Below are 24,286 nucleotides of genomic sequence, written 5' to 3'. Positions count from 1 at the left end.
ATCGCTGAATCGATGTAGTTTTAGCTTTGTGTTGGGCTTGCTGCGACGCCACAGGCTTGAGAGGGGGCATTTTATACTCCGTAGTATGCTTTCGAGTCGCTAAAGGAGACACTGGCGCGCCTGAATTGGCTTTTACCCCTGAATTGGACCCTTGGCGAGGGCAGAAGAACAAAAGTACGAAATTTGAAATGCTGCACTCTTTCGTTTATCTTGAGATCTAGTATCCCCTCCTCCTTGCACACGGGGATAACAATAATGAATCTTAGCAACCTCACACCAACTGCCACTGTGTAACCTTCCCAATGCCCTGTCAATTGCCAAAGCTCACACTGGGGCGCACAGCCTGGCTGCCTCCTGTCACTGTGAGAATGAACGTGGCTGACGGCCAACAGGACCCCAGGTAACCAAGCCCTTGGTAAGTTGGTAGTTCTGGAAACAAAATAGTGATGATTAGCCTGCGACTAGTGACGTTGGTGCTGAGCCGGTCTGGCATTCCGGCCTGCGAGACGGCCCACTGCATCCAAGCAACGTTGAAACAACCCAGATATCGCAGCCCACTGTCCACAGCATGCGGGCCGGTGGATCGCTAGCGTAAAGTGTCTTTCGGTTCGTTCGTGTCCGGTTCTTCTCCAGTTCCAGTTCTGTCTGGCTGGCCGTACCGTACGTACGCTGTATGTTGTCTGTCTCTTCTCTCTCACTTTCTTTTCTGGGTTTGTAGCGCCGATGAGTCGTTTTGTCTTCGGGAGGCAGCGATTGTTGTTGTAGTCTGCCACTCTTTTATGGTTATTATTTTGCCTATGTCGTCCATTCCTTTTTATAAATCCATTCATTTGAACTTACAACAATCGTGCTCCTCGAGGAAACCATCTCTGCAAGCTATCGATCACTGTGTAGTATTTTGTGCCCCGTGAGACCCCTTATCGCTTATTCCAGCATCAACCACGCCTCAACTGTGTGTGTGTGTGTCTCTCATTCCATTTCCCCTCCAAACAGGTTCGTCCCACCTCCAATTCCTGAAGATGAGCGTGGATATTCGTTTGCGATCCGTTAGGCTATAAGACATAAACCGATATATATTATAATATATGTCCTCTTGTCAGACATGGAACTTCCAGCTGACGAGGTGATGGCGGATACACAGTGTCCATATATTCGTTACAATCGTTGATCCATTCCCGTCCATTTCATCAATTGAGGTCGCGCCTTTTGTCCTTCGATTCTCCGCTTGATCAATCATATCTTGATTTATTGTCTTGTATTTCTGGGATTGGGAAAACTTTCTGACGCGCGGAAAAACAACTGAGAGTAACACGACAAAGTTCTTAGCTCCCGCCAGAAAAAGTTCGAGGCCTCAAGATATATATATCTATCTATCTTGGACATTCGACTCGACTCGACACACGATTCCTACCCGACTCATTGCACAATCTGATCACTTCCATACATTGTCCGCTGACATCTCATCAGCAATTGGTCTCTCCTTTGCCACATAGCAGCCTGAACATTCGATCACCAAAGAGTAAAGGAATTGCAAAATAACAAAAGGAGCTATTAAACTCGCCTGGTTGAACCCTCACAGCAGGGCTGTCGGTCGACAGTTAAGCGGCTTGTAAGCGTTTTTGAGACGATCTCTATTTGATGAGAAACGCAAGTCAAGGTCTGAGTGAAAGAACTTGCACATACTTCACTGAAAATGGGTCTTTTTGAGAAATTACATGCAAGTACGTGTGTGTGGATGTTTTCCTTTTGATATTATTCATTTACTAATCCCAATATACACCATGAAGAAGCAATCCTTGCCCCCTCTCTTCTTTGTTCCCCTTTTCTGACATACTCGCATCACTGTTTTTAACATCCATACAGAACTGGAGCTTTATCGGCTCGAACAGAGATACGCCAGACGCAAGCACCGCAGCACGCTCACCGTGGGCGCCCAATACGTCGACGGCGAATATGTCTACGCAAACAATACCGGAAGTGGCTATTCATCAGCCGCAACCTCCAGCTCAACAGTAGCAAAACACTCAACGGGGACGTCGTGGAGGCCGTCGGGAACCTGGGGTGGGTTCGGCTCACAGGACCGTCGGATTAGATGATGCAACTATTTCCCTTTCCCCCAATCCGGAATGTGTGGGTTGGAGCTAGTTCTTATAGGCTCTATCTTTATGTCTAAATTTGAAAGACGGCTTCATCACTCGACGAACGATGTATACGGACTCCCACCTCGAATTCTGCCCCGAGTACTTTTGTTGCTTTTCACACCCTCCGCTCGTGCCAACGGCAAAAAGGGGAAAACGACATAAAATGGCTTGATAGTTTTCTATTGAAAACATAGGTAAAGAAAGGCTAGAAGCGTGCAATTCTCGCATCTCCTCCAGGACAAGGCAGTTTTCACGATCCTCCTTGCTTCTCCTTTTTCACTTGGGCTTTTCAGTTTTGATCAGATATCGAACATGAGAAGTGTTCCGCGGGCATTCTTCCCCCATTTCTCGACCTAATGCATCTCGCATTGCAGTGAACCTCTTCGTTGTGATGTCGTAATGCTTTCAAATGAGCAATGCCATCCAAGGTCAATCTCGAACCCCGAATCTCAGTTTACTTCTTTTTCCCCTATCTTTTCTCAGCATTTGACTCAGTTCAAGATTCTGGCCTCGTTTACTTTTATATTTTCTTTTGGTTCTTTTTCCATTTTTGATAAAGCTATACGATTTGTAACTGAACCTTTCTGCTGTAAATATTTAGGCATTCTGTCCCACTAACTAACGTAATGTACATGTATATAAGCACCTGTTACTTTTAACTATCTATTCACTTTCTCTTCCATTTTAGATACTTAGTACACCAATGTCTCTCCGTGTGTGTGATTGCATTCTTACCCTTTGATATGCCCCTTTGGGGCTTGCGGGACTTTTACATAAAAAGAGCAACAGCTGAGGCACTCTCAAATCGGTCGAAGTATACTTTGTGTGAACGCATACTCGCCACATATCTCCCCCCCTTCGCACTCTATGGAATCCTTATCACTCTCCTCTAGCTGAGCTCGTTATGGGGACATAGCCCATCAGAGAGACCTTTTTTACGCCTTATCTTAGTGATATCGCTTGAATTTTTTCTAGAACCTCGTCCAATGACTGATACCAACAAGTCCGCAGCGCCGTATATCTGATCGTCTCACAAGACTACATATCAACTCCCAAATGCTACCAAGCATCAATGTATCATATTTATCTACAAATTGGTATGATAATTCGCTTGCTTCAATTCGTCAGACATAACCACTTCTGATCATCTATCAAGGGGATAATGTAAAATCGAGCAATAGGAGAACAATGTTTGGCAAAGGAAACGATGACAAAACGGAAGTTTAAAAAATAAATAATAAAATAATAAAATAATAAAATAATAAAATAATAAAATAATAAAATAATAAAATAAAAATAAAATAAATCCACAATGGAATATGTTCATAAATCTCTTAAAAACAAAGGAAACCGTAAACGGAAGAGCAAGATTGTTATTTTCATTCCGGTAATCCTTGAGCACAATCAACAACAATAAACTAGACATTTCAACGCTTCGACTTCCTCTGCCCGATTCCACTTAATCGTCCGAAATTTCCTAACGTGGATCTCGACTTAGGCGCCTTTTGCGCTACGGCAGCGCCTTCGTTTGTGGCAAACCCTAGCCGCGTTGCATGGGCGATTCCGAGTCCACCCCCAGTACCTACTCCGCCTGGGGCACTCAAACGATGGGCATCGACAGCCCCTTTCTCCTTGTTTCCACTTTGGTCGGCAGCAGTGGCTGCTGCGACTGCGGCTGCAATTGATGAATGAGGCATACTATTCCCGTCCGAGTCGAATTGACGTGATGATGAGCGCCCTGACCGTCTGGATTTCTCCTGTACACTCTTGAATTTCTCGAGCAAATCAACCCATCGGATATCTTCGCGGGATTTTAGTCTTCCTCCTGGTCGTTCGTATGATGAAGAAATGCCTGGCGTATTTGTGCTCATGCTAGATAATTCGAGAATGTGTGAGCAATGAAATTGAATAGGGTGGGATGGGATAGTGTGGATCCTAGTATAGACGTACCCTCGGGCAGCTGGCTGCAGTAATCCAATGTTGCTCACACTGTTTAGGCGGTTCTTTAGTGCAGCAAATGCAGAACTTTGAGGAAGCAGCATCAGAACGCCGTAAAGACATTTATATAAATATGGATACTTCTCCGGTTCTAAAAGCTGGAGACGGAGATCTATAAAAGATAAATTTAGTTCGAATGTGGACCTTCCATATGAATAATAATACTGTTAAGCTGAGGCACTAACAGGTGAACACTGGCGACTCTAGTAATTGAACAAGCTTGTCGATTTGGATTAACATATTGACGGTCATCTCCAACTCCGCGCTATGAGGCTGATTAGCTTTTATGACAAAAATATATGAGCTAACCGGGCCTTACAAAATTTGCAAAAGATTATACGCCTGCTCATACGCTTGAGCTAGCAAACACAGGGAAAATGTCGCAACAGCATTGTGGCACCATGATCTAAACAATGCAACGAAAAACATTTGGCCGTCCTAAGAATACATTAGCGAGAGGCGTGGAAATCCCCTGGAAGCTCCACATACCCTGGATTCGGGATTTCTCAATCTCTTTCTCATATCAGCTAGTTCAGGAGCAGTAATAAGATTGTTGTTAAGGTTTTGCACCATGATACTAGCAAATTCAATATCCTACATACAAATAGTTAGTTCATATTTACCAGAGGCCGAGAATAGAAATTTGGGCGGCATAACCCACCTCCTCCTTTTCAAGACAGTCTGCCAACGTTCTGTAAATACGTTCTGGGCTTAGGTTAACGCAGAGTTGTCTGATAATAAGGTTGCCGCGGATTTCGAGAAGCTTTCGATCAGTGGAAAATAGTTGAAGTAGATTCACCATGAACGATGTGAAGTAGCCATCCTCACTGTTTCTTGAAATCTGAGACAGTAGCTGCAGATCTCGCGTAACAACAGCTTCTGAAGGATCAGACAGAGTCTTGAGCAGGGCTGGAAACGTGCCATCGTGGAAGGCTAGAACCTTCCGAGGCGCTTTTCGGTGAAGCATAATTAACCAAGCTAAGGATGCAACTCTCGTAGCCTCATTTTCATTGAGGAACTGGAGAGTCAAGGCGCTAACAGCCGCCGCATAATCCAGATCCGGTGAAGGTAGTGGCGTTGCATCTGCGCTGCTTCGTGGAGTTAAATCAGTTCTGGATGCAGGGCGAGATGGGAGCGGCTTTTTGACGTTGACTTCGTTAACCGCAGAAAGGCTAGACTGTTTGCCCGTAGGAGTTGATGATCTTCGACCATCTGCCTCTTTAATCGGCCCGGTAGGCACCCTTGATGGTGCCGCTAGTCGTGTCTCATCAAGGGCGTTATCATCAGTGAGGGAAACAATATACTGCATGAGTGATGTGTTAACCCGGTTTGCAGCCTCACGAACTTGGTTTGAACCGCTCGAAAGGGCAGGTAGCACTTGTGAAAGGAGGCGGGGGACAAATTGAAGTATGTCCTCTGGGCTTATTTCGAAAAAGCTATCAATCCATCGGAGGGCCGTCAGCTGGATTTCCTCCTCTGTAGCTTCGTTAGCATATGGTTGGCGAAACGAATATCTCATATCAGATGAGGTAAACGTACCAAACGCCGTGTCCACAAAACCAACTAGAATATCCAGGATCTTGGGATGATCTACGTATACATCCTGCCCGGGAACATAATCTCCATATACATGAACATCTTCACCATTGGCAGTTCCAGAATCCGAATCCGCAATAGCATTTTCGCTAATGTCTTTGGGGTTGTTCGAGCCTGAGCCAACACTCATACTATCGCTAGTAGCTGATCGTTTTATACTCCCGCTTTCCTGATCACGGCGGCTGTATGCGATCCCCTTTTTTATCCGAGCAATCTTCTTGATCTCGTTAAGGAATGTCTCCAGAGCACCCTGGGTAATTGTATGAACATCTCTATTGGGGTCACTGAGGAACCTGAACAAGCCTCCTAGGAACGCAGGTAAATAATACACAAGCTCCAAATCGGGTATGGTATCCAACAGAGTCAGCCACGACACCAGGAAGGTACGAGTGAAAGGATTTATGACATGTATGCGTTCTTTGAGGAGGGGAATGAAATTCGCAAGCGAGAATGCTGTGGGCAGATCGGCGACTTCTGATTCATCAGCACCATCTACCCCAGATTCGCCATGACCTTTTCTGGGGACTTGCAAAACGGAAACGTATGAGGCTGCCGATTCAGAAACTATATCTTTCACCAGTCGGTCGAGGAGCTCTGCGCCGTTTTTCACTGACAGCTCTGAGTCGGAAGCCAGCTAGCACCCGAAGGGTCAATTAACTTTGTAATACATTTTTGCACATGAATTCATCATCTCAGACTTACTTTGCATAGAGCGTCGAATATATCATTGAAAAATAGTAGCAATTCCCCCTTAGCCACTTTCGCGATATTATACATGCTTTCGCACGCGTAATATCGAACTCGAGCATCCTGGTCTGTAAAACAGGCGAGGACGGGAGGGACAATCTCGTGGAGGTAGGGCGCAACTTCATCCTACATAGATAATACTGAGTTTCCATGCTATTTGCACAACTAAATTGTACGATATTCACACAACTCACAGTCCCAAGCGCAATCGAAGCGGCTGCGAGGCCGATTAATCCTCCATTTCTTGTGTGAGGTTGGTGAACAGCGTAGGCATATTCATGACACAGCTGGTCGACAATATTTTTTATCTTGCTATGTTCACCTTTCGCAAGGGCATCGCGGATGACCTTTTCCAGCCTATTGTTTCCATAAAAGAATGAAGAGTTAGCTTGTGGTTTTCAGTCAAATGTTTTTATGTATAGATTTGCTGGTGCTTGGGGTTCATTGAGTGCTCACTCCAAAGCACCTTGTTTCCGCTTATCGTATAGCTTGTCACTCAGAAGCCTTTGAACGGATGGATCCATGTCGGGCGCTATCATAGTAGACAGGTTCGGTGTGAGGTAGATCTCAGGCTTCAGCACTCATGTCGTTCGGAGAGTGCCCAGGCAATGTCAAGCTAGATATGTTGGTTATGACGGAGGGAAAACGTCAAAGAGTTTCGGGATTTCTTCCTGTCATGGTTACAATACGAGAAAATAAATTATGAATTGCCTGATATGACCGAGAGAATACGAATCCCAGCTCCTTGTTCCGTAGAGGGAGAAGAGAAACATTTAGTGTTGAATTGTTGTGGTGACGTAGATTGGAGAGCTCTCCAAACACGCTAACCCCTAAACAGCTGAGGCCTTGGCAGCGCGGCTATTATCACATGACCTACCATCCAGGGGCAAGCGACTTGTGCAGTACGGAGTTATAGATATCAAGAGCTGCCAATATCGATAGAGTAACTATGATCTAATCTAAGCTTTAGGTCTGTTTTGTATTGTATTCAAGATACAAATATGCAGCAATGATATCCCCAACGCCAAATTCTCTGAAAAAAAGAGGAACAAAAAGAAAAGTTAAATGCCCCTCGATTCAATGACTGATATACTGGAATACCGCCGTCACATCCCGCTCAGACGCTTCTTGTCTCAATAGCAAATCCTGGATCTTACCCAAGGGGCCTTTCTCCCCATCATTGACAAAATGGTTCCATGAGCTCGTGTCTCCGTACATCATGGCCGGCGCCTTGATGTGCTGGGTGCCGTCAGGCCGACATCTTTTGCACTTGAAGGTGTCATGAGTGTCGCTGCGAGTCCCCGGTTTAAACTGGAAAAGTTCTCGAAGCGAATCAAGACTAAAATGGCGCTCGACGTCTTCAGCAGAGTCAACGACGCATGAAGAGAGCGATTGCTTATGAGACTGCCTCTGGAATATCTTCTCTTCGATAGTACCTGTTGCAATAAAGCGGTAGACAAAGCAGTCTTTCTTCTGTCCGTCACGCCACACTCGAGCGAGGGCTTGCTGGTCAGCCGCCGGGTTCCAGTCTGGATCGAATAAAACCAGGCGATTGGCACCAATTAAGTTGATACCACAACCGCCTGCCTTACTACTAAGCAAAAAGACAAATTCTTCCCCGTTAGGGTCATTGAATTTGTCAACCAATTTCTGTCTTTTGGTCACATTCATCGTGCCATCCAATCGTAGGCAACCGTATTGACGAGTCCGGCAAAGCCTTTCAAAAAGGTCAAGAGTTTGCGTGTAATTGCTAATCAAAACAATCTTGTCATTGGTGTCCTGCCGAATCCGCGCAAGCATGCGATCCAAGACCATCATTTTACCAGAATACCAAGATCTCACATCGCGATCCCGTCCCCGACACTCCATTGGAACATAATCATCCGGGAAAAACTGCTCACTTCCAGGAAGGTCTGTGCCTAGGTTAAGGAGGTCTGGGTGGTTGCAAAGCTTTTTCAGAAGTCCAATCGCTTTCAAGGGCTGACTTCCCTTACCTCGGAGCAAACTTTTGATATCTGGGCTTTGAATGAAATGATTATACAAATCAGTCTGAAACGGAGCCAGCCCGCAAAACACCACATGCTCGTACTTGACAGGCAAGTACTTGGAAAGGATATCGTTGGTTCGTCGAATAATGAACTTGTTGACAACGTTCAAAAGCTCTGTTACACTTTCATCGCCCTTCTTCCTATCCTCATCAGTAGCATCAGCGTCTCGGCCACGGAGGATTGGCATCTCGTATTTTTTGTGAAACTCGCTCCGAGTTCCCAGAATGTTCGGATTGGCAAAATTCAAAAGCGAGAAATACTCGGACAAGTCATTCTGAATTGGAGTTCCAGAAAGGATGACTCGACGGTCGACATTTAGGCTATTCAAGGCAGTAAATGTTTGGCTGTCTCCGTTTTTGAGTCGGTGGCCTTCATCGCAAAGCAGTAACCCAATCGGGGTGTCCTTAAGTTCATCGACATTGAGCCTCAATGTCTCATACGACACAATCAGAACTGGTCTGACAACGGCACGCCCTGACGAGACTGCCCATTGTCGGAGCTGGGATATAAGCTCCGCTTTGGAAGCTTTTCCGTCAATAACAAAAGGCGATACTGCTCCCTCCCCCAACCATTTGACTACAATAATCATCAGCATTAGAAACCATGCTTGTAGAATATCTCGACATACCAAGTTCGTTCGCCCAGTTCTTCACCAGCGTCGATGGGCAAGCAATCACGCACTTCTGAATGGTCGTTTTACCCGCCTCCGGAGATTGCTTAAGCAGTGTCCATAACAGAGTAATACATTGGAGCTAATATTGTATGTATTAGCACCACGTCACTTCGGTTAAATTCATTTGGCCGTACCGTTTTGCCCAAACCCATCTCGTCTGCCATAATACAACCATTGGCCTTGGGATCGATCATACCAGTAGTACAGCGATATAAGAACTAACGCAGGTCAGCGGTAAAAGTCACATCCAAAGTGACAGCAGCCGTGTTGATAAAAATACCTTCACTCCCTCCACTTGATGCGGACGCAACACCTTTGCAAGTCTAGGATCAATAACAACCGGAACTCTCGGACGAGCGTCAACCTTCTTCTTAATTCCAAGAATATCCGCCAAACTCTTATGCACAAGTGGTGCATCCAACTTGGGGGGATCATTTTTCTTCTCCCCTTCCTTCCTTTCTTCATTTCCATCATTAGCATCATTAGGGTCGACCGGCTTATCATCAATCGTAGGGTCATAAAGAACAATCGCAAATTCCCCGCTGGGATCATGCAGCGGTTTAACAACAAATGTCGTCCCGCTCCGCATCCCAAGAATGGGAGCTGGACGATTCGGATTATAGGCGCCGGAATTTTTATTCATTAAAGGGATGGAAAATCGCTGCTTGAAAATCTGCTCTTTATCCTTCACTTTGAATGCAGGGAACCTATTTGCATCGCGGTTCGCGAGGGCAAGTCGATCTTCGTTGGTCCATGGTTTCTCCCCATCTTCCGCCTCTCCGTCCGCTCCCGCATAGTTGACTTTTCTTCTTTTTCTAGCGGGCTTATCAGAGGCTCGTGTACGTAGCGCTAACCCGGGACATTTGAATGGTTTATTGAGCCTGTCCGCTGAAGGTTTTGTTGCAACGGCTTCCGAGGTCTTCGGACGGGGGCGATGCCTGGGGAGATATTAGCTGAGGACTTCATCAAAGGATCCAATCAGGTGGAGCAGAATACATTTGACTAAATCACTTCTACATTGAAGTGATAAAATAAAGCGAGAGTCCGGTAAAAAGACGACGTTGTCGACGAGGAATTACTGAGCCAAACCCGTCGAAGAGCTCGCTCGGACGCGTCAACGTTTGATTTAACGCGTTTGCTTTGCCAAGCTTTCATCACCAAAAGGCCACGGAATCACATGACACACCCCACCATGGATGTTGAATTCATCCAGCTTTGCCTCGGCCCCCTCGATATACATGATGGAGACATCTATCTCGAGGGCCTCGAGGTGGACAGCTATAGATCCATGTCCAATGATTTCTGGGCTGGCTACCTCAGCGGAGCCATTGGAATTGTAATCGGAAATCCCCTCGACCTGGTGAAGACCCGTCTTCAGGCAGGGCAGGCCGCCCCCGGATCACTGCGATCTCCCCAGGGGTTTAGGAGCCATTTCGACACTGCGAGTTCTCTCGTTCGAGGTTAGTTATACTATACTATGTGGAGATATTGTTGCGATTTTATTGAAAACGAGGGAAAACAAATTGAAAAAGCTAACCGGTCATGTTCAATTCTTCCCCCCGTGAACAGGCGCAACCGCACCGATCCTTGGATATGGCGCCCTCAATGCGATTCTCTTCGTTGCCTATAACCGGACCTTGACGGGTATAGTCTCGCAGCCCGTACCTGACCCCACTAACCCTGTAGGCGTTCCGCTGTATCAGATATGGGTTGCGGGTGCTGTCGGTGGACTTGCGAGCTGGGTCATATCCTCGCCGACCGAGTTGGTAAAGTGCCGAGCGCAGCTTGCTTCCCACCAATCGATATCGTCATGGACTGTGACGAAGGATATTTGGAGAAGACGAGGATTTAGGGGACTATATTACGGAGGGGGAGTTACGAGTATCCGAGACTCGGTGGGATATGGGTTCTAGTACGAAAAATAATAATTTCCGCTCCCTTACCTATGCCTCTTTTTCGCTACTCCCTTATATCTGCCCATATATGTGCACTCAATTTCTTAACTCCGCGTTATTCCGTTCAAAAAAAAAAAATAGTTTCTGGTCCTACGAACTATGCAAGCGCCTCATGACAAGCCCCGACGAAAGCTCTGAACAAACAGCGGCCAAAATCCTTATTTGCGGCGGCATCGCCGGCATTGTCACTTGGGCTTCTGTATTCCCGCTAGATGTTATTAAGACACGGCTACAGGCACAGGGTTCGGCGAGCTCGCTTCTTCCCGGCGTTTCGACCGAGAGACAAAATCTGCTACGACCTTCCGGGAACGATGGACGTATACTGAGTACTCTGGGGATAGCAAAGGAGGCATATCGCACTGAGGGCCTCAGGATATTCTACCGTGGTTTGGGCGTGTGTAGCTTGAGAGCGTTTATTGTAAATGCTGTACAGGTATGTGATTTTGGTGATTTCACAAGTATATGTTTTTGGATGTGCTAACCGATTTCTCGAAGTGGGCGACGTACGAGTGGATGATGAAATTCCTCAAACATCCTGGCAGTGCATCGTTGATGGAATGAAACATGAGATATGGTCGTCTCCTCAATGAATTGTTTCATGAATATATAAGTGACATAGATGTCTATATGTTTTGATGATCTTGCATGTTCGCTGGATTTTGGAAAAATATATTCGAGATATATTTATATATAACTGGTTGCCTCGCAAAAAGAAAAATCAACCCACACTGTTTTGCTTAACCCGTAGTCTATATTATTAGACCATCTGTCCCTGTGGGTTACCCTTGATAACTCCATGACTCCAAGAACCAATTTCCCGAAATTCTCCTCCGTATATAGCCTCCTCAGATCACCCATGATCAAAGCGGCCTAATAATTATGCTCCATGGTAATGGCCAGCAAGCGAAAGGAGAAGATGTGCCCCTCCCCCGTGACTATGCCAACCAGAGGCTGGCTATTCCGTTTGGGAGGTGTAAAGTCGCCGACCATATTCTCCCGTAAATGTTTCCAGCACTTTCCAGTTCATCATCATATCGTCCAATCATCATTAATAGAAAAATGTAATTTTCACTCGATCATTTCCGATTCCACAACGTCCATAGCCTGCACATCCCGCGTCCCATTATCCGTTCCTAATCCAATAGCAGCTTCCGCTATCTTTTGCGAATGTGGTTCTTCCTTCAGGAGACGGAGCCTATTTATATTCACAACTTTTAGTTAGTGATATTGATTTTCCCTCCCCACATCAAGCAAGTAAAATGAATATCAGCCATGCCCCCTCTTCCCTCACCCTTTCTCGACAGTAATGTATGAACAATTTTTTAAGGCAGGAAGAGAGAAAAGAGAAAAAGATAACGCACCTCCGCTTATGATTCTTCCCCCGCCGATGAGCCACGAGATTATAATCACTTTCGAACCATTTCGCACACTCGACACAGTAATGCCTGCCTAGGCCAGGCAGGTCTTCTGCGGCCTTGGTCTCTTTATATTGGGAAAGGTGTTTGGAGGAGTTTATGTCCGCGCAGACTTGATCGTAGTCTCTGCAATCGAGAAAGTCGGGTGGTCAGTGTCTGGTTTCATGCCGGACTGGTGGTAGTAGTAGTAGTCAGAGCATAGCAAACTCACCTCGTCCGTCGTTTGGTCTTTATTCTTTTCGTGGCCCCCATTGTTGCGATGGTTGAGCTTCTTGTGATGTGAAATGTTTGAATGCGGTGAGCTTCATTACTCCCGTTGTCTGCGAAATATTTAGCACTATTCCATTTTTGTATCGGAGCGCTAAAATATTGTTCCGTGCACAGTGCAGCTTAATATTCACGTGCACAATTAAATGACACCCCGCGCTTTATCGAGCCAATTCAATGCTCCGGAAATAATCAAATTATTATTCTTTGGAAATGAATTTCCCAATCCCCCACGAATCCAGGAAAATACAAGAAAGTCCCCATCAATTATTGCTGAAACGGATGCAGAGCCGAGCAAATCCCGTAGAATCCAGCGCCAAGCCCGCTGTCTTTTTTCCAGCTCTGTGACGCTGGATGACGTTTTGGCTGGCCGCGGCATTTCCGCCCCCCTCCAAAATCCAAAATTACCGACCAGGCAGGGCAATTATTTAGTTGCTAGTTTATTTGCTGTGCTTTTCTTTTTCTTTTCTTTACCCTTGTCATGCAGGTAAATTAGCCCCGTAGACTGTCTCCTCTGCTTGAGGTTACAGTAACACTGCGTGGTATACGGAGTACATTGGGCAAAACAAAAAAGTTGATCACAAGTTCCAGCTTAAAAACTGGCCTGGGTGGGAGAGAGTCAGAAACAGATGGCTGGTGATTGGCTGGGAATTTTATATTTTCCCCAATAATATTCTGTTTCTTTAACTGACTTGATGTTGATTATTTTATTGTTATTCCAAGATACAAGATACGAAGCAACTGGTGTGGGAAACGAAGAGCGGGCGCCGGACGGGAGGAACTGGGCAGCAGCCAGTCACAGAGCTGGGATTTGCATTGCTTGGTCTGGTCTACAGGTCAACAAAAAATTTTCGCTCGGGTGGTTGGATGCCCCACAAATCAGATTGCGGTGCCGCGAACAAACCAAATGCGGGCGGGTGGTCGCCAGCTGGTGTATTGATGTGTTTTAATTTCATACATTTAGGGGCGGAACACAGCCGAGCTTGCCGGATCATGGCGTGCAAACTGGGCGTTGTGCAGCCAGTGAGAAGTATTAATACCTGGATATCGTAACTGTAAAACCATGTAATATTACTATACCTGTACTGAAACTCACGTGTATCGCCTAGTCCAGATTTGGGTCAGAGTGACTTCACAGCCCGAACATTCGAACATAAGCTCCGTTGTGCTGCTTTTATCTTGCTTCTGATTCCTGTTTTCATCTTTCCTCCTCCTCTCCCCTCCCTCCCTCCCTCACAATCCAATCTTCTATCTCTAATCCCCCCTTCTTTTCTGTCTCACGGCCCTCGTCGAGTTGCCTGCTTTGCCTCGACGTTGGATGTGCTTCGACGTTTAGCAAGATAGTTCAGTGTGCTTACAGAGCAAGCTGCCATCATGATCACAACCCGGATTGGCCGCCTAAGTGCGCTGGCAAGTGGCTCTCTCTGTCCTATTCTGCCAGCCATTTCTGGAGAATCTTCTTCAGAAGCAATTTGATCTTCGTTCTCGGTGTCAATTTGGCCTCATTGGATATAGCTAACATGTTCTCTCGATAGGCCTCTAAATCCCGCGCCGTAAGTGGCTTGAACGCGGACACACCTAGCGTCTATCCCACGATCTAGGAACCCATACATGGGCTCCAATTACTGACTTGATTATTCGAACCAGATTTTGGGCGCGCGGAGTATGGCCACCGTCAACGATTCTCCTCTTGACAAAAAGGTCGAGATGTGCAATCATGAGAAGGTGAGATTCTTTCCCGGGCAAGTTCGCCTCGTGTAGTTTCGGGAGTCCTGGAGCTTGCCTGTCTGTGCCAAATGAAGTAATCCCGTTGCTAACTATACTCTACAGGGTAACTACATCAACTACAAGTACGGAACATCTTCACTCTATCTTGCAGGGAGCTCATGTTGTCTTGCGGGAACAATGCGCAAAAGTTCAATCCTCTCCGGCCGGATTGGCCCAAATAACTTTTGCGGATTTCCCTGATCTGGAAACATGGAGCTGCTAGCTTCCATGGAACCAGCCGTTTACTAACACACCTTTTGCTCCTTGCAGGAAAATGGCAGAGAACCTCGACATTGTTCGAAAACGCCTGAACCGCCCATTAACATATGCTGAGAAGATTATGTACTCTCACCTTGACGACCCCCATGGACAAGAAATCCAGCGCGGCAAGTCTTACCTAAAACTGCGACCGGACCGTGTTGCCTGTCAGGATGCCACTGCCCAGATGGCTATCTTGCAGTTCATGTCCGCTGGCATGCCTTCAGTTGCTACCCCTACAACTGTCCACTGCGACCACTTGATTGAAGCTCAGCTTGGTGGCGAGAAGGATCTTGCCAGAGCTAATGAGATCAACAAGGAGGTCTACGACTTCCTTGCATCTTCTTGCGCAAAGTACAATATTGGATTCTGGAAACCCGGATCCGGTATTATCCATCAAATCCTTCTGGAAAACTACGCTTTCCCCGGAGGTCTGATGATCGGCACTGACTCCCATACCCCCAACGGTGGTGGTCTTGGTATGGCTGCCATTGGTGTTGGAGGTGCTGACGCTGTCGATGTTATGGCCGGTCTTCCCTGGGAATTGAAGGCCCCTAATGTTATCGGTGTCAGACTAACCGGTGAATTGTCCGGATGGACCGCTCCCAAAGGTAAAGTATCACCGCAATCCCCCCTTTTTTTTTGGCTCCACTTGGGGAATTTGCAGCTGACAAGTGTAAATAGATATCATCCTGAAGGTCGCCGGTATTCTCACTGTCAAAGGCGGCACTGGCGCTATTATCGAGTATCACGGACCAGGCGTTGACTCTCTCTCTTGCACGGGCATGGGCACCATCTGTAACATGGGTGCTGAAATCGGTGCTACCACTTCCGTTTTCCCCTTCAACGACCGCATGTATGATTACTTGAAGGCCACCAAACGCCAGCCTATCGGCGACTTTGCGAGATCCTATGCCCACAGCCTCCGTGAGGATGAGGGTGCTGAATACGACCAATTGATCGAGATCAACTTGTCTGAACTCGAGCCTCATATCAACGGCCCCTTCACCCCCGACTTGGCAACCCCTATCTCCAAGTTTAAGGATGCTGTCAAAGAGCACGGCTGGCCCGAAGAACTCAAAGTCGGTTTGATCGGCTCCTGCACCAACTCCTCCTATGAGGATATGTCTCGAGCTGCTTCCATCGCGCGGGATGCCCTGGACCATGGTATCAAGGCCAAGTCCCTCTTCACTGTTACTCCCGGTTCGGAACAGATCCGTGCAACCATTGAGCGTGACGGCCAGCTGCAGACCCTCGAGGAATTCGGCGGTGTTATCCTTGCCAATGCCTGTGGCCCTTGCATTGGACAGTGGGACCGTAGGGACGTTAAGAAGGGTGAGGCCAACTCTATTGTCTCGTCCTACAACCGTAACTTCACTGGACGCAATGATGCCAACCCTGCCACCCATGCTTTCGTCACTTCCCCGGACCTCGTTGTTGCCATGACCATTGCCGGAACCCTCAACTTCAACCCCTTGACCGATACTCTCAAGGGCAAGGATGGCAAGGAGTTCAAGCTTAAGGCACCAACTGGTGCTGGTCTCCCATCTCGCGGATATGACCCTGGTCGCGACACATATCAAGCACCACCAAAGGATCGATCTGCCATTTCCGTCGCTGTTTCCCCTACTAGCGACCGCCTCCAGATCCTGGAAGCGTTCAAGCCATGGAATGGACAGGACGCTGTTGGAATTCCCATTCTGATCAAAGCCCAAGGCAAAACCACCACTGACCACATTTCCAGTAAGATATTCCAAGCCTTTTATTCCTGCTCTGTCCCCTCTTTCCCCCATCGACCAACCAAACTAATCGATTTTCTCGTGTAGTGGCCGGCCCCTGGTTGAAATACCGTGGCCATCTTGACAACATCTCCAACAACATGTTGATTGGTGCTATCAACGCTGAGAACGGAGAGGCCAACAAGGTCAAGAACTTCAAGACCGGCGAATACGGCCCTGTCCCCGCCACTGCCCGTGACTACAAGGCTCAAGGAATCCCGTGGGTTGTCATCGGTGACTGGAACTACGGCGAGGGAAGCTCCCGAGAACACGCTGCTCTCGAGCCCAGACATCTTGGAGGCCTCGCCATCATCACCCGAAGCTTCGCCCGTATTGTAAGTTAAAAGCTCGAACCTAGGTGATGAACGAAAGGAGTTATGTACTGGCCAGTCGTCACTAACATCATATAGCATGAAACCAACTTGAAGAAGCAGGGTATGCTTCCCCTCACCTTCTCCGACCCAGCCGATTACGACAGGATCAAGCCCGATGACATCGTTGACCTGATGTGCACCGAGCTCGCTGTTGGCAAGCCCATGACCCTCCGTGTCCACCCCAAGAACGGCAAGAGCTTCGACGTCTCACTATCCCACACCTTCAACGAGTCCCAGATCGAATGGTTCAAGGATGGAAGCGCCCTGAACACCATGGCTAAGCATCGTGCTTAGAAAGATAAATCCTTGGCTACATTCATTTCCGACTATTCATAAAAAAATATAAATTGCAGGGCATTTGAAGAAAAGTTGGGAGTGTAGGTATTTACAGTGTCTTCGTCTCTTGTTTATGTATGAATACGTCTCATATATTTTGCTTTTGCTCTATATATAACGCTTGAAAGGAACGGGTAAAATCTTGGGCAGGGAAAGGTTTAGGTAGGGAGTAGTTGGCGTGGAGTATAGGGCGATGGAGTCTTACGAGCCTAGGGAGAATATATATTTCTATATTCGCGGGAGAAAAGCTGGGAACCTGGGCGAAAACGCTATTGCATTGTGGAGAAGAGGGCAGTAGAGTCATCACCCATCGACATCGCACCACAAACCGCAACACGCTGGATTCAATTTTAATGGGTCTAACCCTGGACGACCTACTCCCCCTCTCGCGTTCCTACATCGCAAACGCGTCAAATATTTTACATGCACAATGTGTCAGCGCAGGTCTGTCCATCCAGAATCTATCTAAGCCAAACGAAAAGGCTAGGAGGGTTGATCTGAACACATCGCAAATATCGGAGTTGGGTCCGCGGTTGGGAACCAAAAAAAGAAACCGTTGAACCTGCCTCCCTATCTTCATATTTTCGTTTTCATGGTTTCTGCGTTTTCCCCTCCTCTCCTCGCATTTCTTTTTTCAAACCTTTCCTCTTCCCCAACTCTCCCTCCTGTACTGTACCGATCCAAAATTTCGCCAACCTTCACGCGTTTGGGGTTATTTTCTTTATGTTTATCCATTTTTCCCCCCCCTAGTTTATCTTTATGCACTAGTCCTCTACTTGTCTCATTTTGTTTCTCATTGGTTTGTCTCAAGAAATGTGATGAAAATTAACTCAAATTTCACTGTTCTTTCTCTTCTTCCTTTTTTATCTCTTTTGTTTCTTCTTGTCTATGTTTACCGTGTTTCTCGTTTGTTTCTTCTTTATATATATATATATATACGTAACTACAGTACATATGTTAGTTATATGGATTTCTTCCATTATATATATGTTCTCTCCCATATATAGTTTATGTATTTGCTTCCTTCCTACGTCCTCTACATTTTCATCGGGAAACAGTCGCAACGTCCATCCACTGTCAAAACATTCAAGATTCTACGAAACAAATGTAAATCGATCCTTGCACCTGCAGTCATGTCTGAACGTTGGAAAAAAAGGGAATTGCAGGATACAGAAGATCTTTATAAATCCAGGCAGGAAATTTCAAACAACTAAATCCCGCCAAACTTGACGAAAAATACATAATAAAAAAAGTCCATTCAGCACTGGCGGTCCGCCGCTTTGCGGCAGGCTGCTAAAAAGCCTCGGAAGGAAGGACTGGCGCATGTTTTTTTTGTATGTAATTTTGCTGGGTAACTATGGAGTAGAAATGCCGAGGTTCTGGGACTTTTCTACCCATGAACAGACCGCGCAATAATATTTTATGGCTTTTCTCTACTTTTCATACTGATACATACCGTTAAAACTAAGTATTCAACAGATATTTAGAGGACGAGCTGAGATTTACGAAAACTATCCCTATATGCTAGGCAGGTAAATGGAGTGAGAGGTTTGTATGTATTATTGCACATGTATTCTTAATGTCCTCAAGTTCTGTGTAATGTATTGATGTATAATCTGGTAATTACATACAGTTCTCTCGCTGTCCGGCTATCATCCTCCCAGGTATCGATCTCTATCAAAGCGGGACTCTTGAGTTCTTTTCCTTCTCTCCTCTTCTCCTTTTCTCTCTCAATCATATATCCCATTTTCTTCAGTTATTGATTTATCATTATCCTCCTCACTTAAGGCAGACTACAATCATTCTCCCAACCCTTCTTTTTCGGTCTTTCTATCCTATCACATGGAGCTTTTAAAAAAAAATTGGTGTGAAAAGGAATAACCGAAGCACCCCCCTCTCAATACTATAAATTGCTCGTCAAACCCATTTATTTCGGATTTTTTATTCGGATAAACATTTTACATACACACAGAGATCGCCCAATATCTTCTGTCCGGAATTACAAAACTGAAGATTTAACCGTTTGGAGCTTGTTAGCCGGTACTCACTTTCAGGGAAAATCCCAGGCGGGGTGTAAAAGTACCCATGAAATCTACTTAGCAGGAAAAATAAACTATTTATCACTTCCTACATATTGCTGGTTCTCAGGAATTGAAATCGAGCGAATAAGGATTTTTTAAAGCGAAGGGTGAAAAATAGTGCAGAAAAATGGCTGCGCAGCTATTTCCATTGCCCGAGGTGGAAAGATTGAGCGCATCGGTGATCAGGCTGCTGGCGGGGAATCCTGGGAAGGTATGTATATACAGTACAGATATCTTGTTGCGATTTTGCTAACCCCCGCTCTAACTCTAGTACACACTACAAGGTAAACGAAGCCTTTGATATCTCAAAATTTAAACCCGACGGGGAGGAAGAACCGTCTTTTTCGGCTCCTGAATGCTGACATGTATCCGCGCGCCCAATTGCGCCAAAAATACCATATAAAGGCACAAACACATACCTTGTCGGCCGGGGAGCCCGACGTCTCTTAATAGATACAGGCGAAGGCCGACCGAGCTGGTCCGCCGCGCTCAAAGCGCTCCTGGCAGCTGAAAAGGCCACCGTGGAGAAAGCACTGCTGACGCACTGGCACCGCGACCATGTCGGTGGCGTCGGGGATTTACTGAAGATGTGCCCAGGGGTGCAGGTGTATAAGCATGATGGGGACGAGGGCCAGTTTGCTATTGAGGATGGGCAGGTTTTCGAAGTGCAAGGAGCTACGCTGAGAGCTGTACATACGCCCGGCCATACGGAGGATCATATGGCGTTTGTGCTGGAGGAGGAGAATGCGTTGTTTACGGGTGATAGTAAGTAGTATTTCATTTTTTTGCTGATAATTATGAGGGGTTTTTTTGGTTGCTCTATCTACTGTACATGTACAACCCCTGGTATCTTTTTCGTTTTTTCTTTTCTTCACTCTGCGGCATATCTGATGTTTATCTATTTCAGATGTGCTTGGCCACGGAACAGCGGTTTTCGAAGACCTTGTCGTTTATATCTCTACGCTGGAAAGGATGCGCAAGCTTGGTGCGGGCAGAGGCTATCCTGGACATGGAGCCGTAATCGAAGACTGTGGAGCTAAGATTACGGAATACATTGACCACCGGCGTCAAAGGGAGGAGGAAGTATTTCAAGTGTTGAAGTTCGGAGGTACGGACAGCAGCAAGGTGGGGACAGCGGCTGTAGCAACAACGCAAGGAAAACCTCGAGCATTGTCACCGATCGACTTGGTTGCGGTTATTTATCCCGATCTCGCGGAAGAGCTGCGTTTGTCGGCTTCGCATGGTGTAATCCAGGTACTACTGAAGCTGGAGCGTGAGGGCAAGGTAATTCAAGAGGGAGACTCGGGGAGATGGATGGTTGGGGGTGGGAAGCCGGCATTATGATTTCTTGCTCCTTCTAATTGATTTTAAATTCCCTTTGTCATTGTATATATTATATGCCTTATACGTGTACATTTTATTTTGCCTCGAATTGCGTCATTGAATTCGATGTTAATATAGAGAGAGATACATGTTCATATACCGACGATATAGTTGCAGACGTTTTCACCACAGCTCAACCTGCCTCATCTAGGAGCGTTTCACAATGAAGATTCCTATGAGGGAGATGTACGAGAAGATTCCTGCACGAATTTGCTCTAATAATACATATCAATAATAGATTCCCGGCTGTGGAAGCATCGAGAAACACCTACCTCGATACATGGTGCATTTAAGCTTCGAGTTAGTTAGGGTTTGCCGTCGATGAGGCTGCCCGGGCTCGGCAACGACGTCAAGATCCTGGCCAGCCCCAAACAGCGCCGACAATGGCCAACATCCAACATCCAACATTGCGTCCGGGCTGCTGCCAACCCATGGAACCTGTCTCCCTGCTGCGCCCTGGATTCTGCTGTCAATCTTCTGCCCGTTTAGCTTAGGTCCTTGACGGGAAAAAGGGTGTGCCGGGCTTCTTTCTCTCATCGCATTTCGTGCTCTCCACATCCATGAAGTCAACTCCCGACTGATTCCTCTCGCGCCGTCCCTGTCAATGCTCCTTCATTGAGCTCCAATTAAACAGCTCCGTATTATTTCTACCTGTGCTTCTTCTCTGCTGCCAAGGAAGTGGCGCCAAATCAGCGTTGTCCTAATAATTCCTGTATAGGCTCTCCCCCTGTATGGCGGTTGGTACGTAAACGTGGGGAACTTTTTTTTCTTATTCCTGGATCTGGTGTCAAGAGGCGAAAACCTCACATCCTCTGTATCGATTATTGTCTTGTACCTTCATAATCAAACACGGATTCTTCTTTTGCGATTGCTCTATAACTAACTTGTTAGGTTTTTGAAAATTAAATCTCCAGCTTGCGGTGTTGATTCCGATATTTGCCCCGCCACAGTTCCATCCCACCTACGAAACCAAATCATAACTGTTCACGAACTCATATTATTCTTATCCTAATTGCAAATTTTGCACCATGACATCTCTGGAAAACCCCCTCAAGGAGGATGCCAGATTGCTCCTGGTCTCCAACCGTTTACCCATCACAATAAAACGATCAGACGACGGTAAATATGAGTTTTCCATGTCGTCGGGCGGTCTTGTCAGCGGACTAAGCGGCTTATCAAAATCAACGACATTCCAATGGTACGGGTGGCCTGGCCTGGAAGTGCCAGAGGATGAAATTCACTTAGTGAAAAAGAGATTGTCCGACGAATATGATGCGGTTCCTGTGCTGATTGATGATGAGTTGGCGGATAGACATTATAACGGCTTTTCAAGTAAGGGTGTTTCCTTATCCTTATGTTCAATACCTTTCTGTTCCTTCTACGATCTCGAACTACCCCAGCCTTAAATGATGTCATAAGCTGATTTGATTTCTCTGAAATTGTGCACCAGATTCGATACTTTGGCCTCTTTTCCACTACCACCCTGGCGAAATAACGTTTGACGAGTCTGCATGGTATGCCTATCGAGATGCAAACCGTCTTTTCGCTAAGGCTATTGCGAAAGATGTGAAGGATGGTGACCTTGTATGGGTCCACGACTACCATTTAATGCTATTGCCAGCAATGTTACGGGAAGAAATCGGAACGTCGAAAAAGAATGTGAAGATCGGATTTTTCCTACACACGCCTTTCCCCAGCAGTGAGATATATCGGATCTTGCCCGTCCGGAATGAATTATTACTAGGAGTGCTGCACTGCGATTTGATTGGATTCCATACTTATGACTACGCACGACACTTCTTAAGTAGCTGTTCGAGAATACTGTAGGGAACTCCCCAACAGCCTTTGTATCATGACAATGAGTTTACGCTAACACTTGAGAAATAGTGGCCTATCGACGACGCCAAACGGTGTCGAATTTCAAGGCAAACTCATCGCAGTGGGGGCATTCCCTATAGGTATTGACCCGGAGAAATTCACTGAAGGCCTTAAAAAGGAGAAGGTACAGAAACGGATAGCTGCCCTCGAGCAAAAATTCCAAGGAGTCAAGTTGATGGTCGGGGTGGATAGGTTGGACTATATCAAGGGCGTTCCGCAAAAATTGCATGCTCTCGAAGTCTTCCTAACAGACCACCCTGAGTGGATTGGAAAAGTGGTTCTTGTCCAGGTTGCTGTTCCCAGCAGACAAGACGTGGAGGAATACCAGAACTTAAGAGCCGTTGTCAACGAGCTCGTTGGGAGAATAAATGGCAAATTCGGTATGTCCGTCCTCTCTGTATTTGGGTCAAATTAAACCTAGGATACATCAAATTCTAACAATCGATCAAGGCACTGTGGAATTCATGCCAATCCATTTTATGCACAAGTCAGTTAACTTCGACGAACTAATTGCGCTCTACGCCGTTTCGGACGTCTGTGTCGTCTCGTCAACAAGAGATGGAATGAATCTTGTTTCATACGAATACATAGCAACCCAAAAGAAACGCCATGGATGCCTAGTCTTATCGGAATTTGCCGGCGCCGCGCAGAGTCTTAACGGCAGCATCATCGTCAATCCATGGAATACTGAAGAGCTTGCCAGTGCCTTTCAGGAAGCTGTGACGATGAGTGATGAACAGAGGGCTCTCAACTTCTCCAAGCTTGATAAATACGTTTCGAAATACACAAGGTTCGCTCTCCGATTGCCCCCTAATATTTCTCCCCGACGGGGAATATTTTAGTGGATTGACCATCTGTTGCTAACACAATAATAATAGTGCGTTCTGGGGACAATCCTTCGTCTCGGAGCTTACAAGAATTTCAGAGCACGGGGAGAAGAAGCTCCGACTGAGGAGCTCTTCAAAGGTTCCTGAGGAGGTGCCTAACAAGGCCGCGGTAACTCCCATGCCCAGTGGCGATGGCCCGAAAACTGAAAATAAACAATAAAGAGCTATGAGGGTAACCGCGAAAAAGTCCCTTTTCAAGAACAGAATATGAATAATTACGAGTTTTAATACACTTTCATAAGCGTCACAATGGCATTACCAGGGAGTGCAACCTATATTTCAAGCTGAAGATGGGGGTGGACATGGACTTGGTCGTTTTCTATCTATAGCATTTATTTCACTTCTACTTTGGCTGGTTGGGTTTTATTTACAGGAGCTAAGGTTGTTTGTCCCCCACAACTTTCGTTCCATCCCTTTTTCTTTTTTGTTCTCTACTGCTTTACTTTTTGATGCTTCTATTTAAAAAAGCTTTCCCCTCCTTTCCCAATCTATTTCTTACCGCGAAAGCCCTTCATCATTATCTGCCGTTCAGAGTAATGATACAGCACGTTGCCATTCAAGCCAGTCTTTTCTTGTACATACATAAAGCATACTTATTCCTGTATATTTATACGTCAAACGCAAACATATAGCAAGGTTTACCAATTGTTTGAACATTCATCATACGCAGTCAACATGGTTGCTCTTTGGTGAAGAATTTGGTG

At 46.2% G+C, this 24,286-nt stretch overlaps 8 protein-coding genes across 8 annotated transcripts; 5 read left to right on the top strand and 3 right to left on the bottom strand.

The window, feature by feature from the left end:
* The first annotated feature begins 434 nt into the window (after window positions 1–434).
* On the top strand, window positions 435–3,172 carry BDCG_08365 (uncharacterized protein). Its single transcript, XM_045424142.1, has 3 exons — window positions 435–993; window positions 1,142–1,721; window positions 1,864–3,172. The coding sequence occupies exons 2-3, from the start codon at window positions 1,694–1,696 to the stop codon at window positions 2,094–2,096; spliced, it is 261 nt and encodes an 86-aa protein (XP_045272923.1). The 5' UTR covers window positions 435–993; window positions 1,142–1,693; the 3' UTR covers window positions 2,097–3,172.
* Window positions 3,173–3,427: 255 nt separating this feature from the next.
* Window positions 3,428–7,257, bottom strand: BDCG_08364 (DNA repair and recombination protein RAD54 and RAD54-like protein). Its single transcript, XM_045424141.1, has 10 exons — window positions 6,939–7,257; window positions 6,677–6,839; window positions 6,438–6,608; window positions 5,679–6,369; window positions 4,801–5,615; window positions 4,629–4,733; window positions 4,459–4,577; window positions 4,325–4,404; window positions 4,092–4,251; window positions 3,428–4,013 (listed from the first exon to the last, which is right to left on the bottom strand). Exons 1-10 carry the CDS (start codon window positions 7,019–7,021, stop codon window positions 3,569–3,571), a joined length of 2,832 nt encoding a protein of 943 aa, XP_045272922.1. The 5' UTR covers window positions 7,022–7,257; the 3' UTR covers window positions 3,428–3,568.
* Window positions 7,258–7,384: 127 nt separating this feature from the next.
* Window positions 7,385–10,370, bottom strand: BDCG_08363 (DNA repair protein rhp54). The gene is made up of 5 exons (XM_045424140.1): window positions 10,200–10,370; window positions 9,484–10,141; window positions 9,338–9,421; window positions 9,159–9,282; window positions 7,385–9,106 (listed from the first exon to the last, which is right to left on the bottom strand). Coding segments are annotated over exons 1-5 (2,415 nt in total). The 5' UTR covers window positions 10,202–10,370; the 3' UTR covers window positions 7,385–7,559.
* On the top strand, window positions 10,198–12,153 carry BDCG_08362 (mitochondrial carrier protein). The gene is made up of 4 exons (XM_045424139.1): window positions 10,198–10,663; window positions 10,773–11,115; window positions 11,240–11,591; window positions 11,654–12,153. Exons 1-4 carry the CDS (start codon window positions 10,381–10,383, stop codon window positions 11,717–11,719), a joined length of 1,044 nt encoding a protein of 347 aa, XP_045272920.1. The 5' UTR covers window positions 10,198–10,380; the 3' UTR covers window positions 11,720–12,153.
* Window positions 12,154–12,226: 73 nt separating this feature from the next.
* BDCG_08361 (C2H2 finger domain-containing protein) lies at window positions 12,227–12,825 on the bottom strand (the record flags this gene model as incomplete). Its single annotated transcript, XM_045424138.1, has 3 exons — window positions 12,227–12,353; window positions 12,520–12,699; window positions 12,785–12,825. 3 exons carry the CDS (start codon window positions 12,823–12,825, stop codon window positions 12,227–12,229), a joined length of 348 nt encoding a protein of 115 aa, XP_045272919.1.
* Window positions 12,826–13,840: 1,015 nt separating this feature from the next.
* Window positions 13,841–18,737, top strand: BDCG_08360 (aconitate hydratase, mitochondrial). The gene is made up of 8 exons (XM_045424137.1): window positions 13,841–14,250; window positions 14,376–14,393; window positions 14,488–14,565; window positions 14,671–14,690; window positions 14,878–15,476; window positions 15,550–16,608; window positions 16,692–16,978; window positions 17,054–18,737. The coding sequence occupies exons 1-8, from the start codon at window positions 14,215–14,217 to the stop codon at window positions 17,309–17,311; spliced, it is 2,355 nt and encodes a 784-aa protein (XP_045272918.1). The 5' UTR covers window positions 13,841–14,214; the 3' UTR covers window positions 17,312–18,737.
* A 26-nt stretch (window positions 18,738–18,763) lies between these two features.
* On the top strand, window positions 18,764–21,012 carry BDCG_08359 (metallo-beta-lactamase domain-containing protein). Its single transcript, XM_045424136.1, has 5 exons — window positions 18,764–18,901; window positions 18,987–19,645; window positions 19,706–19,718; window positions 19,840–20,199; window positions 20,342–21,012. The coding sequence occupies exons 2-5, from the start codon at window positions 19,562–19,564 to the stop codon at window positions 20,776–20,778; spliced, it is 894 nt and encodes a 297-aa protein (XP_045272917.1). The 5' UTR covers window positions 18,764–18,901; window positions 18,987–19,561; the 3' UTR covers window positions 20,779–21,012.
* Window positions 21,013–21,177: 165 nt separating this feature from the next.
* BDCG_08358 (alpha,alpha-trehalose-phosphate synthase [UDP-forming] 1) lies at window positions 21,178–24,285 on the top strand. The gene is made up of 6 exons (XM_045424135.1): window positions 21,178–21,558; window positions 21,709–22,149; window positions 22,268–22,640; window positions 22,705–23,075; window positions 23,146–23,485; window positions 23,574–24,285. Exons 2-6 carry the CDS (start codon window positions 21,846–21,848, stop codon window positions 23,740–23,742), a joined length of 1,557 nt encoding a protein of 518 aa, XP_045272916.1. The 5' UTR covers window positions 21,178–21,558; window positions 21,709–21,845; the 3' UTR covers window positions 23,743–24,285.
* Window position 24,286: the final 1 nt, after the last annotated feature.

This window comes from Blastomyces dermatitidis (genome assembly GCF_000003525.1).
Source record: "Blastomyces dermatitidis ER-3 genomic scaffold supercont1.11, whole genome shotgun sequence".
Taxonomy (NCBI): domain Eukaryota; kingdom Fungi; phylum Ascomycota; class Eurotiomycetes; order Onygenales; family Ajellomycetaceae; genus Blastomyces; species Blastomyces dermatitidis.
This window is presented reverse-complemented; position numbering and strand designations above follow the sequence as displayed.

What these genes read in the sequence shown, in the direction of transcription:
- BDCG_08358 (XM_045424135.1), top strand. Translation starts at nt 21,846, where the DNA reads ATGACATCTCTGGAAAACCCCCTCAAGGAGGATGCCAGATTGCTCCTG. An exon ending in GAGAATAAATGGCAAATTCG is followed by an intron (nt 23,076 to 23,145) that starts GTATGTCCGTCC and finishes CAATCGATCAAG; the next exon opens with GCACTGTGGAATTCATGCCA. An exon ending in TACGTTTCGAAATACACAAG is followed by an intron (nt 23,486 to 23,573) that starts GTTCGCTCTCCG and finishes CAATAATAATAG; the next exon opens with TGCGTTCTGGGGACAATCCT.
- BDCG_08359 (XM_045424136.1), top strand. Translation starts at nt 19,562, where the DNA reads ATGGCTGCGCAGCTATTTCCATTGCCCGAGGTGGAAAGATTGAGCGCA. An exon ending in TGCGTTGTTTACGGGTGATA is followed by an intron (nt 20,200 to 20,341) that starts GTAAGTAGTATT and finishes TATCTATTTCAG; the next exon opens with ATGTGCTTGGCCACGGAACA.
- BDCG_08362 (XM_045424139.1), top strand. Translation starts at nt 10,381, where the DNA reads ATGACACACCCCACCATGGATGTTGAATTCATCCAGCTTTGCCTCGGC. An exon ending in TGCGAGTTCTCTCGTTCGAG is followed by an intron (nt 10,664 to 10,772) that starts GTTAGTTATACT and finishes CCCCGTGAACAG; the next exon opens with GCGCAACCGCACCGATCCTT. An exon ending in TTATTGTAAATGCTGTACAG is followed by an intron (nt 11,592 to 11,653) that starts GTATGTGATTTT and finishes GATTTCTCGAAG; the next exon opens with TGGGCGACGTACGAGTGGAT.
- BDCG_08363 (XM_045424140.1), bottom strand. An exon ending in AGATGGGTTTGGGCAAAACG is followed by an intron (nt 9,283 to 9,337) that starts GTACGGCCAAAT and finishes ATACAATATTAG; the next exon opens with CTCCAATGTATTACTCTGTT. An exon ending in GAACTGGGCGAACGAACTTG is followed by an intron (nt 9,107 to 9,158) that starts GTATGTCGAGAT and finishes TGATTATTGTAG; the next exon opens with TCAAATGGTTGGGGGAGGGA.
- BDCG_08365 (XM_045424142.1), top strand. Translation starts at nt 1,694, where the DNA reads ATGGGTCTTTTTGAGAAATTACATGCAA. An exon ending in TTTTGAGAAATTACATGCAA is followed by an intron (nt 1,722 to 1,863) that starts GTACGTGTGTGT and finishes ACATCCATACAG; the next exon opens with AACTGGAGCTTTATCGGCTC.
- BDCG_08360 (XM_045424137.1), top strand. Translation starts at nt 14,215, where the DNA reads ATGATCACAACCCGGATTGGCCGCCTAAGTGCGCTG. An exon ending in AGATGTGCAATCATGAGAAG is followed by an intron (nt 14,566 to 14,670) that starts GTGAGATTCTTT and finishes TATACTCTACAG; the next exon opens with GGTAACTACATCAACTACAA. An exon ending in CCCGAAGCTTCGCCCGTATT is followed by an intron (nt 16,979 to 17,053) that starts GTAAGTTAAAAG and finishes AACATCATATAG; the next exon opens with CATGAAACCAACTTGAAGAA.
- BDCG_08364 (XM_045424141.1), bottom strand. Translation starts at nt 7,021, where the DNA reads ATGATAGCGCCCGACATGGATCCATCCGTTCAAAGGCTTCTGAGTGAC. An exon ending in TATAATCTTTTGCAAATTTT is followed by an intron (nt 4,405 to 4,458) that starts GTAAGGCCCGGT and finishes TCAGCCTCATAG; the next exon opens with CGCGGAGTTGGAGATGACCG. An exon ending in CTGCAGCCAGCTGCCCGAGG is followed by an intron (nt 4,014 to 4,091) that starts GTACGTCTATAC and finishes CGAATTATCTAG; the next exon opens with CATGAGCACAAATACGCCAG.